General features: G+C 47.4%; 1 protein-coding gene and 1 long non-coding RNA gene across 2 annotated transcripts; one reads left to right on the top strand and one right to left on the bottom strand.

Annotated features, from left to right (window-relative positions):
• Positions 1-5,506: 5,506 nt before the first annotated feature.
• Positions 5,507-9,096, bottom strand: LOC147976459 (protein FAR1-RELATED SEQUENCE 5-like). Its single transcript, XM_087520866.1, has 6 exons — positions 9,077-9,096; positions 8,330-8,484; positions 8,118-8,231; positions 7,949-8,011; positions 7,493-7,609; positions 5,507-7,221 (listed from the first exon to the last, which is right to left on the bottom strand). Exons 1-6 carry the CDS (start codon positions 9,094-9,096, stop codon positions 5,507-5,509), a joined length of 2,184 nt encoding a protein of 727 aa, XP_087376992.1.
• Positions 9,097-9,514: 418 nt separating this feature from the next.
• LOC147976458 (uncharacterized) lies at positions 9,515-11,330 on the top strand. Its single transcript, XR_015602143.1, has 2 exons — positions 9,515-10,205; positions 10,394-11,330. It is a non-coding gene; the product is annotated as an uncharacterized LOC147976458 (long non-coding RNA).
• The last annotated feature ends 4,738 nt before the right edge of the window (positions 11,331-16,068 follow it).

Below are 16,068 nucleotides of genomic sequence, written 5' to 3'. Positions count from 1 at the left end.
AAGGATGCTGCTGTGAGTCATGCCACCCCATCAGCAAGCGTTGAAGTGGACGCTCCCGAGATGAACCTAGGCAAGGAAGATTCCCGCTCATTTGACACTGATTCCAAGCGCGTGCGCGGTGGCACTCCTGTGTCCACGACGGAAGCGGTCGAGGCGGCAGTTCACAAGGACATGCCATCTACAGGTGAGAGTCCTGGCACAACAGCTCCAGCTCCTGGCGGTGCAGATACTGCTAAGCCGACTGTTTCGCGTGTTGGTCTACCACCTAGGCGTCGTAGCCCCCGCAAGCAACCAACAGACATACCGAACGCACCGACAATAGCCAGGAGCAGGAGAGACGAGTCTGGTTTTGTTCCTGCGTCCACACTGTTCCCGCCACCTGCCAAAAGCAATGTGACGGAGAAACCTGAAGACCGGAGCACAACAGATGCAGGTGTCAAGCCGGGCACGAGCGACGCAGGTGAACACCCAGAGCAGACTGTGCCTTTTCCTGCAGTGGAAATCCCCAGCATAAATCTGCGCACTTCCAGGCTCCCAGTCAACGTCGGTGTCCCCTACAGCCCAAACAAGAAGATTGTCATGAAAGCTACAGTTGATACCACTGACAACACGCCCCGCCCTGCAAATAAGGACGATCATTCTGCAGCGGCCGATTCAGATATGTTTGTTGATCTTTCACCCTTGGATTCTGCCCCGCAAGTCGTTCGTGGTCCGGCCAGCAGGAATGAGAGGCACCCAATGGCCTTTACCCCACCGAGTTTCAACCTTGGCATCAGTCAAGATCAACCGGTTGTGCAAGATCCTATGCCAGTTGCCTTTGCATTCCCAGGAGGCATGCTTGCAATGATGGCGCAGCCAATGGTCGAGGGCAGGAAGGCTGTCAAGTTCGCAGAGCCGATTGTGGCAGGTACACTTGCCATGTCCATATGATTTTTCTTGCACACGTCTGTGTAGTTTCACTGTTGTCCCAATCATATTTTTTGTTTTGGGGGGTTCTCACTTGTGATGGCAACTGACATGCGATGACATGGCAACTGGATTTGATGCACCGTGTCACCTACTTTTTTTTTCTGCCATGCTGCATTTTACATTTGGGCAACCATGTGGCAACTGAAGTTGATTCAATATGGCAACCGTAGTCTCCGTAACATGGCAAACACAGTGCATCACACATGGAAACTGGAATTGATTCAACACCATGTCACCTGCATTTTTTTTGTTTCCATGCTGCATTTTTTCATAAAGCAATCACATGGCAAGTGCAGTTGACACAACATGGCAACTGTAGTTGCTGTGACATGGCAACTACATTCCAACTAGATGGCAACTACATTCCAACTACATGGCAACTGTAGTTGCTATGACATGGTCACTACAGCTGGACCACACATGGCAACTGCCCCACTTTTTTCTACCTACAGCTCACATCATGCACCCCATCTTTTCTCACAATCCACCTGCTTTTGATTTCCTAGGTATCCTAACCCACTTTTTTTATCACTGCAGCCACACCCGAGGAGATTTCACCGTCTCTTGAAGAAACTTACCACATGCTTGAGGAGGCAGCATTGCAGAGGAAGTCCTCACGAGGGCAAGGGCAATCAAGTTCCAACGTGCCTGCAGACACGGTATCTGAGGATACCATTAGGAGTGCCACTCCTGGTTCTGTGAGGCAGCAGAGGGTAGTGCATCCACCTCCCGCGAAAGACTACGAGCTCGAATTCAGGGCCACTAAAGAACAGACCCAGCTGTACGATATCGTCAAGCGGTTTGGAAATGCGAGGTCCAGCGGCAAGCACATGAAGGAGCTGAAAGCGTAAACGACCACACCCCATAACATCTCATTTTGCTTTGCTCCTTTTTTACCATTCACATCCTTCGTACTTTCTATGTTATATTGTTTTAGTTCTTTCATAATTTTTTTTACTTAGTAGGCATGATCCTTCCATGTTATATTGTTTTCATACAGCTCATGTTTGGACAGAACCAAAGTCATTCAATGCGGAGCGACGTACGTCGACCTTGGTGATCTTGCTGAGTCCGTGAGGCCAAACGGCAAAATGTCGACGAACGTAGTTGCATGCGGGATTGACTACATCAACAACCACACCGATGTGTGCGCCGACAAGACAATCATGCATTACAGTGTGACCTGCAAAATATGGGACGGTGACTTCCACCACAAAATCCTGAGGAAGAACTTTGCCCAACACAGTGATTTCAAGCTCACAATGAAGAAATATGTGAGTACTCCTTCAATGTCTGCACTTTTTTTTCACAAGGTGTGCTTTTTGTTGCCATCATCTGCAGTTGTGTTTTACGTGGCAGCTGTTTTCATGTGGCAACAGCTGCCGTGCACACTGACTTATTTGATTTTTGCATGCCGCGCAAACTATGTGGTAACTTGACAGTAAAATACATGGCATACTTTTGTTCACACATGGACGGCAACTTTATTTCAACTACCCCCACCCATAACCAGAGTTTTTCTACGTGATTCTAATTCCTTTGTCCCTCTGCTGTTCTTTACGCGAACGCTGATTCTCATTTTCCTCACTTTTTTAAATGCAGGTCATGTTCCCCATGTTCCAGGAGCTTTCACCACATGACCCACACGACAAGTGTGGTCACCACTACGTGATCTGTCTTGACCTGAAGAACCAACATGTTGAGGTGCTTGATTCAATCCGTTCAGAAGATGATGCAGACCTCACCACGCATGCTGAATTCTTCATTAAGAACCTCAAAGAGACATGGCACCGTCACTATGAACACTCAAAGGTCCAGATTAGTCATTTCCCGACTGAGTATGTGTCAACTACAAAGCAAGGGAACACGTAATTCCTTCCTCCCTTTTCGTCTGCCATTTTACATCAATCCAATTCCTGTTTTGTTTGTCAGATCTGAAATTTAAGTCTATCTTTTGTTACGTCTGAGCTCTTTGCGTGGTCACGTTACTCTTTTCCTCGTGCAGGACGGACTGTGGCTTTCACGCGCTGGAGTACCTTGCGAAGTGGGAAGGCAGAATTGTCCCCGCTATCACAGCTGCAACGGTCGTTGAGCTCCGGAAAATCCACACATGGAACTGGTTGACGAATGAAGATTTCAACAAGCGGTCGGGAGCACGCGAGTTTGTGCAGGAAGCTGTCAAGAAAGTCACCAAGAAGTACAAGTGATCACGTGGCGTTACAGACCGGACGCACACCTTACATTCTGTTGCCGAGGAATGTAAGGTATTATCTCGTTGTTTATCGTTGAAAACTATGTTTGTGTGCTATGTTGTGGCTACAACCCCTCATAGGCTACTATGTAGTGGTGGTGTGCGAGTGACATTTGAATAGTTTCATGTAATATATGTGTGGACGTGAACCTACTTTTAGGCGTAATTATTACAATGGTTTCGTCGTTTCTAGCACCGGTTTGATGCTTTGAACGCGTCTACGATGTTTTAAAAACGATGGCCAATGTAGTTCATCAGACATGGGTAGTGGAAGTCATTGTCGTTTTACATTTTTGGCTGTTTTGCTTCTTCATTTTCATCGGTAACTGCATGGGGGTAGGTTGATCATGCAGCCACAACGTTTTTGCTGGGGTTTATGCATGTTACGCTGTTTTCCAACTTGTTTCCCATACACTTGCACACAACACACTACGTGCCCGTAAACCGCGTCGTTTTTGTCATGTGAATACATGCCATGCAGAGTCATCAGGAATACCATGGCATATGTCCAGTACATCTAACATGGCAGATATAGTACAAACAACATGGCAGCTCCAGCATAATTAACATGGCAACTACAGCACAACTAAGATGGCAGATCCAGTACAATTAACATGGCAGATCCACTACAACTAGCATGGCATATTCAGTACAAAACAGCATGGCATATTTAGCATAAATTAGCATGGCATGTTTAGTATCAAAAATCATGGCAGACTAACTACACATAACATGGCAAATTAAATGCATACATCATGGCAGATTAAGTACCCATAACATGGCAACTGCATTTAACCATTCAATGAATTTTCCCTTGCACTTCTGATGCCCCTGAAGAGTTATTCCCCCAATTGTTTTAAAAAAGAATTCTCAACATCTAGGGTACAAAACAAAATGTCCACAACGCCACAATATTTGCTCATGGATTGGCCGCCCCTTTCTTCGTTTTCTTGTGTTTTGCTTGGATCTCCAATCCTGACTTGTACCTTATCTCTCTTGGACGACCCTTTGTGATGGAACGGGATGGGTTCCTGACCTGGGTCTGTGTGCTTGCTGTTCCAGATCCTATCTCCGAGTTTTCAGACGACGGCCCCGTGGATGAAGGCACGCTTGATGTGCGGGGGAACCGGTGTAAGGCTTCCTCGGCTTTCCTCTTCTTGATCTCATTAAGCTCTCTTTTTAGTGCTTTCCTGTGTTTTTCTACGACTCTCGCTGTGTCATCACTCTTGCACGCTTCATCAATTAGCTCAGCATAGTTCTTTGTCAGCACAACGTGCCTCACGGCTTCCATGGTTGACTCTGGTCTCTCGTCATGCACAGTCAGAACTGCGTGTGTTGTTTGCGGCGCCAACGCATCGTCAGCATCCCAAGTCCATCGCCGCCTTATGAAATGTCGAGGCATCTGTGTCACAACGTTCACGTCCATTACTTTTAGTATGTGACAGCACACAATGCCGTCTCGTTCGAACTTGCAGCATTGGCAGTAGAACTCGCCTTCGCCTATCGAGGCTGTGACGAAGTAGTTCCTTCCTTTGTCCGGGTCTTCAGGTTCTGAATCTGACATGCCCAAAATAGAACACACCTTGAACGTACGTTCGTCCACCTGGAAAGCCGTGAACATGCTGGCACGCTTTATTTCTTCCTGGAATCTGCATTTTTTGTGTGTTTTCTGTTAAACTATTGTGGGCTTTTTTCTTGTAGCACCTTATGTTGTCATGGAAAATAGATATACATTTTGTTTGGCAAACATAATTCATTGAACATGGCAAATATAGTATGTTGAACATGGCAAATGCAGTACGCTATACATGGCAAATGCAGTACAATAGACATGGCAACTGCATTTTCAACAAACATGGCAGATGCATCTTATTTAAACATGGCAACTGCATTTTGTTAAACATGGCAACTAGAGTTTATTAAACATGGCAATTGCATTTCAGCAAACATGGCAGTTGCATTTTAGTAAACATGGCAATTGCATTTCAATAGACATGACAACAACATAACATTTTCCATTTGACACTAGCATTTGCACACCAACATGTCCAGTGGAAGTACATTGCATTAAACATGGCAACTGCATTTCATTGAACATTGAAACTGCATCCGGGTAAGCATGAAAAACAGAATTTCTATTGAATATGACAACTGCATCTGCGTAAGCATGGCAAACAGTACTTTATTAAACATGGCAACCGCAAAATCATGGCAACTGCATCGCACTCTATAAGGCACATACTGACTTGGTGCTTTTTCTGCAAATAAGACTGTAATGCAACTGACTTACTTGTTAAAGATCTTGTTGGTGTATATCTTGCTCATTTGCCTCTCCATCGGTAAGTACGTTAGCAATTTTGGCTGCTTTAGCGCGGTGTTCGCTTCTTGCTGCAGCTCAGATCCCAGAATTTTTTGTTGCAAAGCTGTGTACTGCTTGGCAAACTGTAGCAATGAGTTGCCAGGACTGACGTACCGCTTCAAAACAGCATTGAATCCCTCGCTGCGCCGCGTAGTCTGCAGAAAGGGGAAGAAGCACTGCATGAAGTAGGCCGGCACCCAGTACATTCGCTTCTCCCACAGGCTTACAAGAGTCTCGTTGTCTTGGACTTGATGTGTTTCAGTCATGGCCATCCAGCTCCTTTCAAACTCCTCCACCGTCAAGCTATGGTCCACGCACAGTTCGAATGCCTTGTGTAGCTCTGGACGGTCAGCAAAGAACGGTCCTAGCGTCTCCTCAGCCTTCTTTATAATGTGCCACCTACAGTGCCTGTGCACTGCCAACGGAAAGACCTCCTCTATGCCTGCACGCATGCTGAAATCCTGGTCCGTTATTATGTTCATCGGAGCAAGTCCATCCATGCACTCCAAGAAGGTCTTGAACAGCCAAACGTACCCATCCGTGTATTCGTTCCGGACGAGCCCGCAGCCGAACTGCAACGACTGATTGTGGTTATTTATCCCTATGAACGGAGCGCACGGCATCTTGTACATGTTGGTGAGGTACGTCGCGTCGAATGAAATGCAATCTCGGAAATGTTTGTAGGCTCTCCTTGCAGCACCATCCACCCAATACATGTTCCTGACACGGTCCTCATCGTCCAACCTTATCCTGTAGAAGAAATCTGCATCTTCTTTGGCTTTCTCATCGAAGTAGGCAATTGTGGCCTCTATTTCTGCCAACTTGCTCTCTCTACGGCACCTTGCTCGTAGGTTTGTGACGTCAGCTGGTATGTACGGCATGCTACTCAGAGTCCCCTTTTTGCTGTGGATGAGAGATAGTATCTGCACCATTCTCGATGGACCGATGTTACAATCATGTAGCAGCTTTACAAATTGCCTTTCGACGGGGGTGAACCCTCTGTGGGCGGTCAGAAATTTCACCAGGTCGAACTTCTTTATCAGTTGGTGGTTGTGCTCGTCAAAATACTCATTGACCACCCACTGTGCTCCATCTATGTTTAGCTTACACCGGACAGGGCACTCAGTCTTCTGAATGATACCTCTCTTTCGTTCCGGAATGACAGGCGCATCGCCTTTCCCCTTCTTGTTCCTGCGTGCCTTGTGGCACCTCATCTCACCTCTGCTGTACTCGTTAGTTTTCTTAATTTTCCTACGATACTCGGTGTTGACCGCAAACCCATGGAACTTTGCATATGTCTGGTAGTATTCCTTTGCTGCTTCGAATGACTCAAATCTCTGCCCAATGTACGGTGGCTGAGGCACCACGATCTCTGATTGCCCACCATCTTCATCCCCTTGCGCGTCGTCGTCAGTTTCATCGTTCACTTCAGTATGGGCGGCAGTCCCATCTACCTGAGAGTTGCCAGTGCTTGTGTTCAAAGGGGTGCTTGCCGGCATTGCTGGAATGATTGCCATTCCCGACTCTGACTCGAAATTGTTTGCGGCATGTTTGTCTGCTGTCTGGTGGAACGCGTCTTCCGTGCGCTCAGAGCTCCCCGCAGTAGATGTGCCGGCGCCGCTGTGCATTGTAGTTGTAGGTTTTGTAACAGGGAAAAACAGGTACGAGACTAAGAATTTTGTGTTGGATAACATGTGGATCGCAACGGATCACACCATCTTCGAGTGATTTTCCATGACATCTTTTACAGACAGCAAGCCGTCAGTCTGTGGGTGGTCATTTTTATGGCAGCTGTAGGTGTGCAGACATGGCACATACTGTTCAACAAACATGGGAACCATTGTTTTGCCTACAAATAACTACAAATAGCAAATGTACCGCTGTTTTTTGTGGTTCAGATATTTTCCCTCTACCTTGTTGTGCTGTATTTGACCATCGTGTGTGGTCTGTTACACCATAATGACGTGATCCACCAGGAATTTGCGAAGCTTGCCAGGAGACGTTTGCTGGGTCACCGCCAGCGTAATAGCCTGCAATCATAGTAGTGGTTGGTCAAATCACGGCAAACGCATTTCGTGCTAGCACGGCAACTGCAGTTGCCCTTATGTGGCAAATGCATTTTTGCTTGCATGGCAACTGAAGTTGCATCGGTAAGGCAATCGCAGTTTGTTATTAGATGGCAATTGCAGTTGTCATGAAATGGCAACTGCAGCTTTTCCTACATGGCAACTGCAGGTGTGCAGAGATGGCAAATGTTGTTTTTAATACATGGCAACCGTAGAAGACCAGTCATGGAAATTTTTGTAGTTGTCAACTATGCTCCTTGTGCTGACTGAGCATCCGCATCTTCACTATGTTTATGGACTCACCTGTGTACGACGTCGATGGCAGGTACATGGGTGCTGCCCGATTCCACGTGCTGCACGAAGGCTCTGCATTTTACACCCGTGATAACTCGTGAGTCCTTTTGCCATCTTTTTTTCATGTTCATTTTTCATGTCCACAACATTATGTGCTCTTTTTTCGTTTTTGCATTACCTTGATTAGCCATACTAGCTAGTTGGAGTTGGCTGCCCGTACATTTGTCAGCGTTAGCGCCTTGTGACTGCACTTGCCACGGGGCCCCCCTAAGAGTGTTCTGGTCATAAGAACCTGCAAGACAAATGACAGTGCACGACATAAGTATTATGTCATGTCCATCGTCGCGAAGATGGCAAATGTTTCTCTTCATTTTTTAGCACGCATCGTACCTACGCCTGCATACTGTTCTAGCAGCGGCAGCAACGGCCCTGCAGAGATGAGCTGACTGTACTCTGATGCATCGAAAGGTGGCGGCGTTTCTGGCCTTTGAGAACCCCAATCATCTGCACCATCTTCGTGATTCATTCTTTTACGTGTCTCGCTTCTGTTCTGATGTGCTCTCAATCACTGGATGAACAAGAAGGCATCAACAATCCAATTTTTTTTTTTATCATTGTGCTGCTTGCATGTAGAAGTTAACACGTCAGTGCTATCACATTTTCATGCGTTGGCAACCAACATATCATGGCTAGTAGGACATGCACATCCACTATCCTTTTCTAAAATCTGGTGCTAGCTATCCGTTTGATTCGATGGCATCAGGCTCTACAATAGGATGGCAAGCAATAAGTTGACATGGTGGCAGTTGACGACAATGCCAGGTGGCAACTGACGTTATACACCAATGGCAATTAATTTTCACACCCCCCATTATTCCAAATTTATCAATTCTCTCTCCCTTTTTATGGATTCCTGCACATCCATTCATTCACCAACTAGGAGCATCAACCTACTGAGAACTCACGATTATCTCTAGCGTACTACATGGCAGATCTAGTGTATTCTGCTTGGCAACTGCGAAGTCACACAACGTATGTAGTGTTTTAACCCTGTAGGATGGATCTAGTGGGGGTTGGGGGGGGGTGGGATGGGGTGGGGGAAGATAAGGGGTGTGGTTTGCGGTGGGAGCGCCCTACAGATCCTCCCTGGTTGCCATGGCAATCAGAGATGGCCGGCGACGGAGGTCGGGGTTCGACAGGCGGGGGGCGAGGGCGCAGACGAGAGAGGGGACGGATCGGAGGCCGGGAACGGCTGGGTCGTGCGGGCAGCGGCTCCTCTGGCCCGGACGAGGCAGTGCGGGCGGGGTTGCCACGCACCGGACGTGCGGGCGCGCTTTTGTGCGCGCGGACGGGGTCGTGCGGGGCGGTTCCCGTCCTTGCCACACGACGTGTGCGGGTGGGTTGCTCTCCACGCCACACGTGTGGCAGTTATCGGCTTTAAAAAAAAAAGAAGAGAAGCGTCTGTTCGACGAGGGAGGGGGGACGCGATGGGAACGAAGTGGGGACTTATCTACTCCTACTTAATTACATTTAATTAATTGCTAACAACGTGCACTGTCCTTACGAAATGATCGACTGATGATCTATACCATCTCCTCCCCATCCAACGCGTTGCCGCCGCTCCCCCCCTGCTCTACCGGTGCTCCGCCGCCGCTCTCGCTCTTCCCTTCCGCTGCGCCGCTGCCGCTCCCGCCCTGCCCTCCCAGTGCTCCCCCGCCGCTCCCGCCCTGCCTTCCCGGTGCTCCGCCGCTGCTCTCCCCCTGCCCTTCCGGTGCGCCGCTGGCCGATCCGCCGCCGCTGCCGCTGCTGCTGAAGCTAAACGAAGCGAGCTCTTGCTGCTGGACATCGCTGGCGAAGGATCCGTCTTCGGCCACCGAAGAGTGGTGGCTGCCGCCACCGCTGCCGCCGCCGCCGAGCTGCTGCAGCCACTGCAGCAAGTGCTCCTGCGGCGGCGGCGGATCTTGCTGCTGCTGCTGGTGGTGGTCTTGCTGCTGCTGCTGCTGCCGAGGCGGTGGCTTACGAATGCAGCATCGCCAGATGCACGCCGCCACGGCGGCCGTGACCGCCGCCGCGAAAACCCCGATGGCGAACGACCCCGTGAAACCCAGCTGGGCACCGAGGCGGTGGTCGGCGTCGACGACGTCGCCTGAACTCCCCCACGGAGCGTGCGCGGCCATCCTCTCGATCTTCATCAGTTCGTCAGGAATGCGTCCCTAGCGGCGATCTTTAACTGGACTGCTGCTGCAAGTATGCCTTCCTTCAGCAGGTTTGGCTCTGGCTCCCTCCCGGCGCTCCGCCGCCATCCCATTGATCGTATTTATGTGATAACTACGCTCTCTATTTCTACTTTGAGCATCCTCTTGTACTAATTGTCTTTTGCACACCGAGAATATTGCCGTTTAAGATGAACGACGCTAACTAGTGGTACATTTTTGCCTTCTCCATTTGCTTCAGAGCATGGCTGTTGAAGGTAAACGCAGGAAAGTGCTGCAGCTATAGCTAAGAATGCACATAAGTTTGGCATGACTTTAGTATTGTCAAGGATAACAAAGGCTAGCAAGGAACTGCAACGGTAATTGATGCAGAAGTGTTCCTATGAAGCTGTCCCCTGTTAGGTTCATTTATTTTGCAAAGAGATACTATCAACAAATATTTGTGATATTTATTCTGGAAAAGGCTTACCAGGAACTAGATCAAATGTGCATGAGCATATTTTGATAGTTTTTCGCAAAACCTTGAAATATTTTTGCTCTCAGAACTTTCCAGGTTTGAAAACGAACTGCCATAGTTTACTGATCAGTTGCAAGTGTATTTGGACACTCTTATATCTGTGTAACATTTGAATGTATAGTACAATACTACAATTAATTATTGTCCAGTTATCGATGTTTCTTTTTTGAAACCGAGGCAAAAGATTTGCCTCATTCATTAAATAAGAGAGAAGTGTTTTAGAGTGTTACAAGTGACCCGTATGCCCGGCATGGCAACTACTCGCGCACAAGAATACACCCCAATTTTTTAGCTCCCGCGATAATCCAAAGCTTGACGTCGTTGATGATAGCACAGAGAAGGACCGGAGGCGGTGCGCTCTTGTGTCGGAAGACCCGAGCATTACGCTCGTTCCAGATCGTCCAAGAAACTAGCATTGTAAGTGAGGCCAGGGCTCGTCTTGCATATCGATGTTTACATTATATAGGATTGAAAAACAAACCTCAAGTTTGGTTATCCTGTATTCCTGGTTTGTTAAGTCATACATGCTTGATGCTTCTGCTTACATCTGCTTAGTATAGTGGAGTAATAAGCAACGGGTTCTGTTTGTAGGCCTTGGTCCATTGATACCAAAATTTGTGTTAGTATATAAAAACTTTGGATATCGTTGAGGCTACAACCATTCTGTGTATGGCTTTGGCTGAGGTGAGTTTGTTTTCTTGTTGTTCAACCTTCTTTACTTCTGCCTTTTGCCAAACTTTATTGTTCGATCTGTATGCAGAGATCGAGGAGTGCTATTTTGTTAGAGTTGTGTCAAATATTGTGTACACGGTAGGTTACAGTTGGACTAGGAGTTGTATTGTGTTTACATAGGATGTGGAGTTGTGTCCTAATAGGACACTTGTATCCTAGGCCTCTCATATATAGCGGGGGTAGACACACGATATAACCTATGCCAACATAATAGCACCGGAACGCAGGGGAAGCCGGCGACATGTGCCGGTGTCCAGGGCGACCGGGTGCGGTATTGTAGCGGTGTCACGGGGAGGAGCGCCCGTAGTCAGGCTCCGGGGATGTAGCCATATCGGCGAACCTCGTTAACAAATCTCGGTGTCGTGCTCGTGTGATTGCTTGGTCCTTAAATGATTAACGGTATGCCTCGGATTTATTCTAATAAATGGTATCATGAGCAAGGTTACGAAGAGGCTGTTGTGTTGAGCCGAGTTGGTTCGTTGATTTAGTTCGTCATGGGAGACGATCGTGTATCAGCGGACGAAAGCGGCGGTCGAAAAAATCGATGGAAACAGCGGGGCGTAATGCGTGCAAGCTGCGGCGGTTTGTTCAGAGTCTCGACAAGGTGCGATCGAAATCAGCGGCGTCAGGAAAGTCGTGCGGCGGTCGGTCGACGGATTGATGGTGCGAGCGTACTCTAGGCGGGCGCTGAGATCGCTGGCGCTTGGTGGCTCATTGGGCAGGCAAGCCCAGGCGGGGCTGGCCGTAGCGATCCGTGCAGGTGGGCAGGGCAAGGCGTGCAACGCGAGCAGGTTCAGTTAGCCGGTGAAGCACGCAGGAAGCGCAACAAAGCAGCGAAACGAGTTTTGTTTGTAAAAAAAAAAAGGACCGGGTCCTTGTGTGACACGGACGGAGGCAGATCAATCGGCAAGGAAAAAGTCTATCAAGGGATATGCGTACATCAGGAAGGCTAAGGATTTGACAAAGCAAATAGCTAGCATTGAGAGTTCAGCCTAGGAGCTACACCACGTGAAGACCAACATTGTTTTGGTTGAATCGCTACTAGTACTGGGAGGTGACCACGTTAGGTTTGCTTATGTACTTTGGCATAGTGGAAAGAAGCTCGGTTAATTTTTGCAAGGTCAGCCATACAAAGAATCATGATGCTATTGGGCATCGGGTTTGAGGTGGAGAAGTTCATCCGAACTAAAAACCTTGGGTTATGACAGACACGGATGAAATTTTTGTTGACACAACAGAGATGTTTGAAGGCGTTGCGGAAAGTCAATTCAGTTAAGATGGAATTATCATGTGATGGATGGAAATTCTTGAAAGACGATTTGGGAGCCTCGAGCGTGTCATGCAGTCGAACAAGTTCGGCTGGGTCGGACTGGACAGTCTGATGGATCGACGTGAGTCGGTTGGTACAGAAGACGGTGATGGGATCGGCGACGACGACATAGGAGCGTGATGCCGATGATGACCAATTTCTAGACGTGGAAACACGTGGCACATGCCCGATGGCTTGTGTGGCTTCGACAAGATTATGATGCGGGGTTGATTCAAGGTGATGACACACGGAGCTTGAAGTCGACGGGGCGCGGGGTGGCACGTACAACCACCATGGAGTCATGTTGAAGGTGGAGCTGGAGTCTGGAGGACTTCACTCGGTGCTGATTGAGGGGCTACGACGTAAGTGCACAGAGAGTCGAAGCCTATTCAGCGCGAAAAGTGAGGGACACGTAATTCGGATTGGACCCAGTGGTCTGATGGAAACGTGAAACTAGTCATCGGTCGGTGTTGATCAGTGGTACTCTGCAGTGGGGGTTGAGTGGTGTGGTTTCGCGACTCTTGAGACTCGACCGGGACAGCGGAGGCTCGACGTGGTAATAGCGGCGAGGCGTGCGGTACGCACGGGGCATGGAGACAGGCCAAGGCTCTGATGGTCATACATGTGGTGAGACAACTGCGAATTTGACTCGGGATGATTACAAGCAATGGTGAAATTCCTCCAAATTCAGACAGACGGTCAAGAAAGGAGCGGTGATATTGAGTTCAGGTAACTCTTATGTGTGACACCCAATATGTGAGTTGTTCAATTTCACGCAGGTCAGTGATCAGTGTGTGATGTGTTGAACGAAGCTCTGGAAGTTGGGAGAATACACTAGAGTAAAGAGGAACTTAATTTTGCTCGAGTGTTGACAGTGGTCAAGAAAAGAAGGGACTACAAGTTGCAGGTGGAGTCACATGGAGTCTTTGGAGTAGCAACGATACTCATGGGATAAGCTCAAGTCCAATGTACATGGAAGTTTGACGCATGGACAAATCCAGGGTGGTGGAGAATATTCGCCAAGGTGGAGTTTGTTAGAGTTGTGTCGAATATTGTGTACACGGTAGGTTACAGTTGGACTAGGAGTTGTATTGTGTTTACATAGGATGTGGAGTTGTGTCCTAATAGGACACTTGTATCCTAGGCCTCTCATATATAGCGGGGGTAGACACACGATGTAACCTATGCCAACATAATAGCACCGGAACGCAGGGGAAGCCGACGACATGTGCCCGTGTCCAGGGCGAACGGGTGCGGTATTGTAGCGGTGTCATGGGGAGGAGCGCCCGTAGTCAGGCCCCGGGATGTAGCCATATCGGTGAACCTCGTTAACAAATCTCGATGTCGTGCTCGTGTGATTGCTTGGTCCTCGGATGATCAATGGTATGCCTCGAATTTATTCTAACATATTTTACCATGGATTATTTCTGTTGAAGTGTTCCTTTCCTCCCCCTCTTGGTTCCTTAAAATGATAGTATCTATGTTTGGATTAATTCTAGCGTGATGATAAGGGTTTCTAATTTGTGTTTGTAGTCTCCAGTCACCACACACTAACGTGAGTGTGAGGACTGATTTCTCTTCTACTTCCCACAAAGTGTTGGCTTCCCATTCTTGTTTCAATCGTGTTCTCTATTTTCTGTTTTGAGGGAAAAGATAGCATATCATTCATGAAGAGTTGCACCAAAGTTGCCAAACGGTAGTGGGTTTTGCCAGGTCACGTCCAAACCGTGTACCTATGAATCCAAACCGTGTACCTATGAATGTTTTGCTAATCTGCAAGGTCTTAGACTGCCTCCCCATGCATCTCTCCAAGCTCAAAGGTTTGCTCGTCCCGAGTTAATGTTCACTTTCAGGCAGCGCACCTCCGGTTTTTCCCATGAACTTTTCCGCACAGGCACTGGGATGTGCTCGAACTGAAGCATGATGTCTCTGAAGACCTTGCATTTTCGAAAATAGTTTCCTTTTCTCGCCTATCTGTTGCACATCTGCACCTCCAGAGATGATATAATTTTGCAGGAACTAGACTGAACTAGTAATTGAGCTATCCCTGTAACGTCGATGACGCCATTTCGAAGATGCCATACAACGGTAGTCAGAATATTTCTACTCCCGTGTGAAATTTATACAAACACTGTTCCTTTTAGGCTTTAACCAAAAAAAAAAAAAACAATAGGAGCTAGTCAGAGGATCTCCAACCTGAACTCCCACTTGTCCCCATATCTTTCGCCAACAGCCCGAACACGGCCGAACAGAAAATTGCCAATCAACCGGACCCCCAAATCTATGTCTCACCATATGCCATATTACATCAAAAAGCTCGTGAGGATGTGTTTGTTTCTGCACCATGCTCAGTGCGGTTTCGTATGATTCACTGAGAAACAAAAGTAGCAGTATTGCTCATATAGGATTTACACAAAAGGAAAATATACAGGAGCTCCTGGGTGCCCCTATACGAATATTAAATGTTAAAAATACCCAAAAAAAATCTGAAATTTGGGGATATCAAACCTGGGTTATCAATCTACTCCCGTGTGAAATTTCATGAAAAAATACCAGAAAACGAATACGTGGCAAAGGAAATACTGTTCTGTCCAAATAGTTATTTTCCTATACATAGGGAATTTTTGTCTTTTTGCCATGAATACATTTCCTAGTATTTTTTCACGAAATTTCACACGGGGGTAGATCGGGAACCCAGATATGATATCCCAAAATCTCAATTTTTTTCTTCAATTTTCTAGGTATTTTTTTGAATTTAATGTTTGTATATGGGTGTGGAGCACCCGGGTGGTACAAATCTGCTTCCTTACACAAAAAGAGTACTAGACCTGCAGGGTTCGATAGTACACATGATTCTAGTAATTAAACACAACAAACTATTTAAAACATTAGCTCGGCCAACTATTTTTTGCCATTGATCTTTGGGGATGCCCACAAGACAGACAACCTTGTATGTACAGTAAAAGATCGAGGAGTGCTATTTTGCCATGGATTATTTCTGTTGAAGTGTTCCCTTCCTCCCCCTCTGGTTCCTTAAAATGATACTATCTATGTTTGGACTAATTCTAGCGTGATGAAAAGGGTTTCTAAATTGTGTTTCCAGTCTCCAGTCACCACACACTAGCGTGAGTGCGAGGACTGAATTTTCATCTACTTCCCACAAAGTGTTGGCTTCCCATTCTTGTTTCAATCGTGTTCTCTATTTTCTGTTTTGAGGGAAGAGATAGCATATCATTCATAAAGACTTGCACCATTACAGTACAGTTGCACCAAAATTGCCAAGCGGTAGTGGGTTTTGCCAGGTCACGTCCGCACCGTTTACCTGTGAATATTTTGCTAATTTATGCGCTACTCTATT

Source organism: Triticum urartu, chromosome 4A, assembly GCF_056163025.1.
Source record: "Triticum urartu cultivar PI428250 chromosome 4A, HENAU_Tu73, whole genome shotgun sequence".
Lineage (NCBI taxonomy): Eukaryota > Viridiplantae > Streptophyta > Magnoliopsida > Poales > Poaceae > Triticum > Triticum urartu.
Note: the sequence above shows the minus strand (reverse complement) of the source record. Positions and strands in the feature narration are given on the sequence as shown.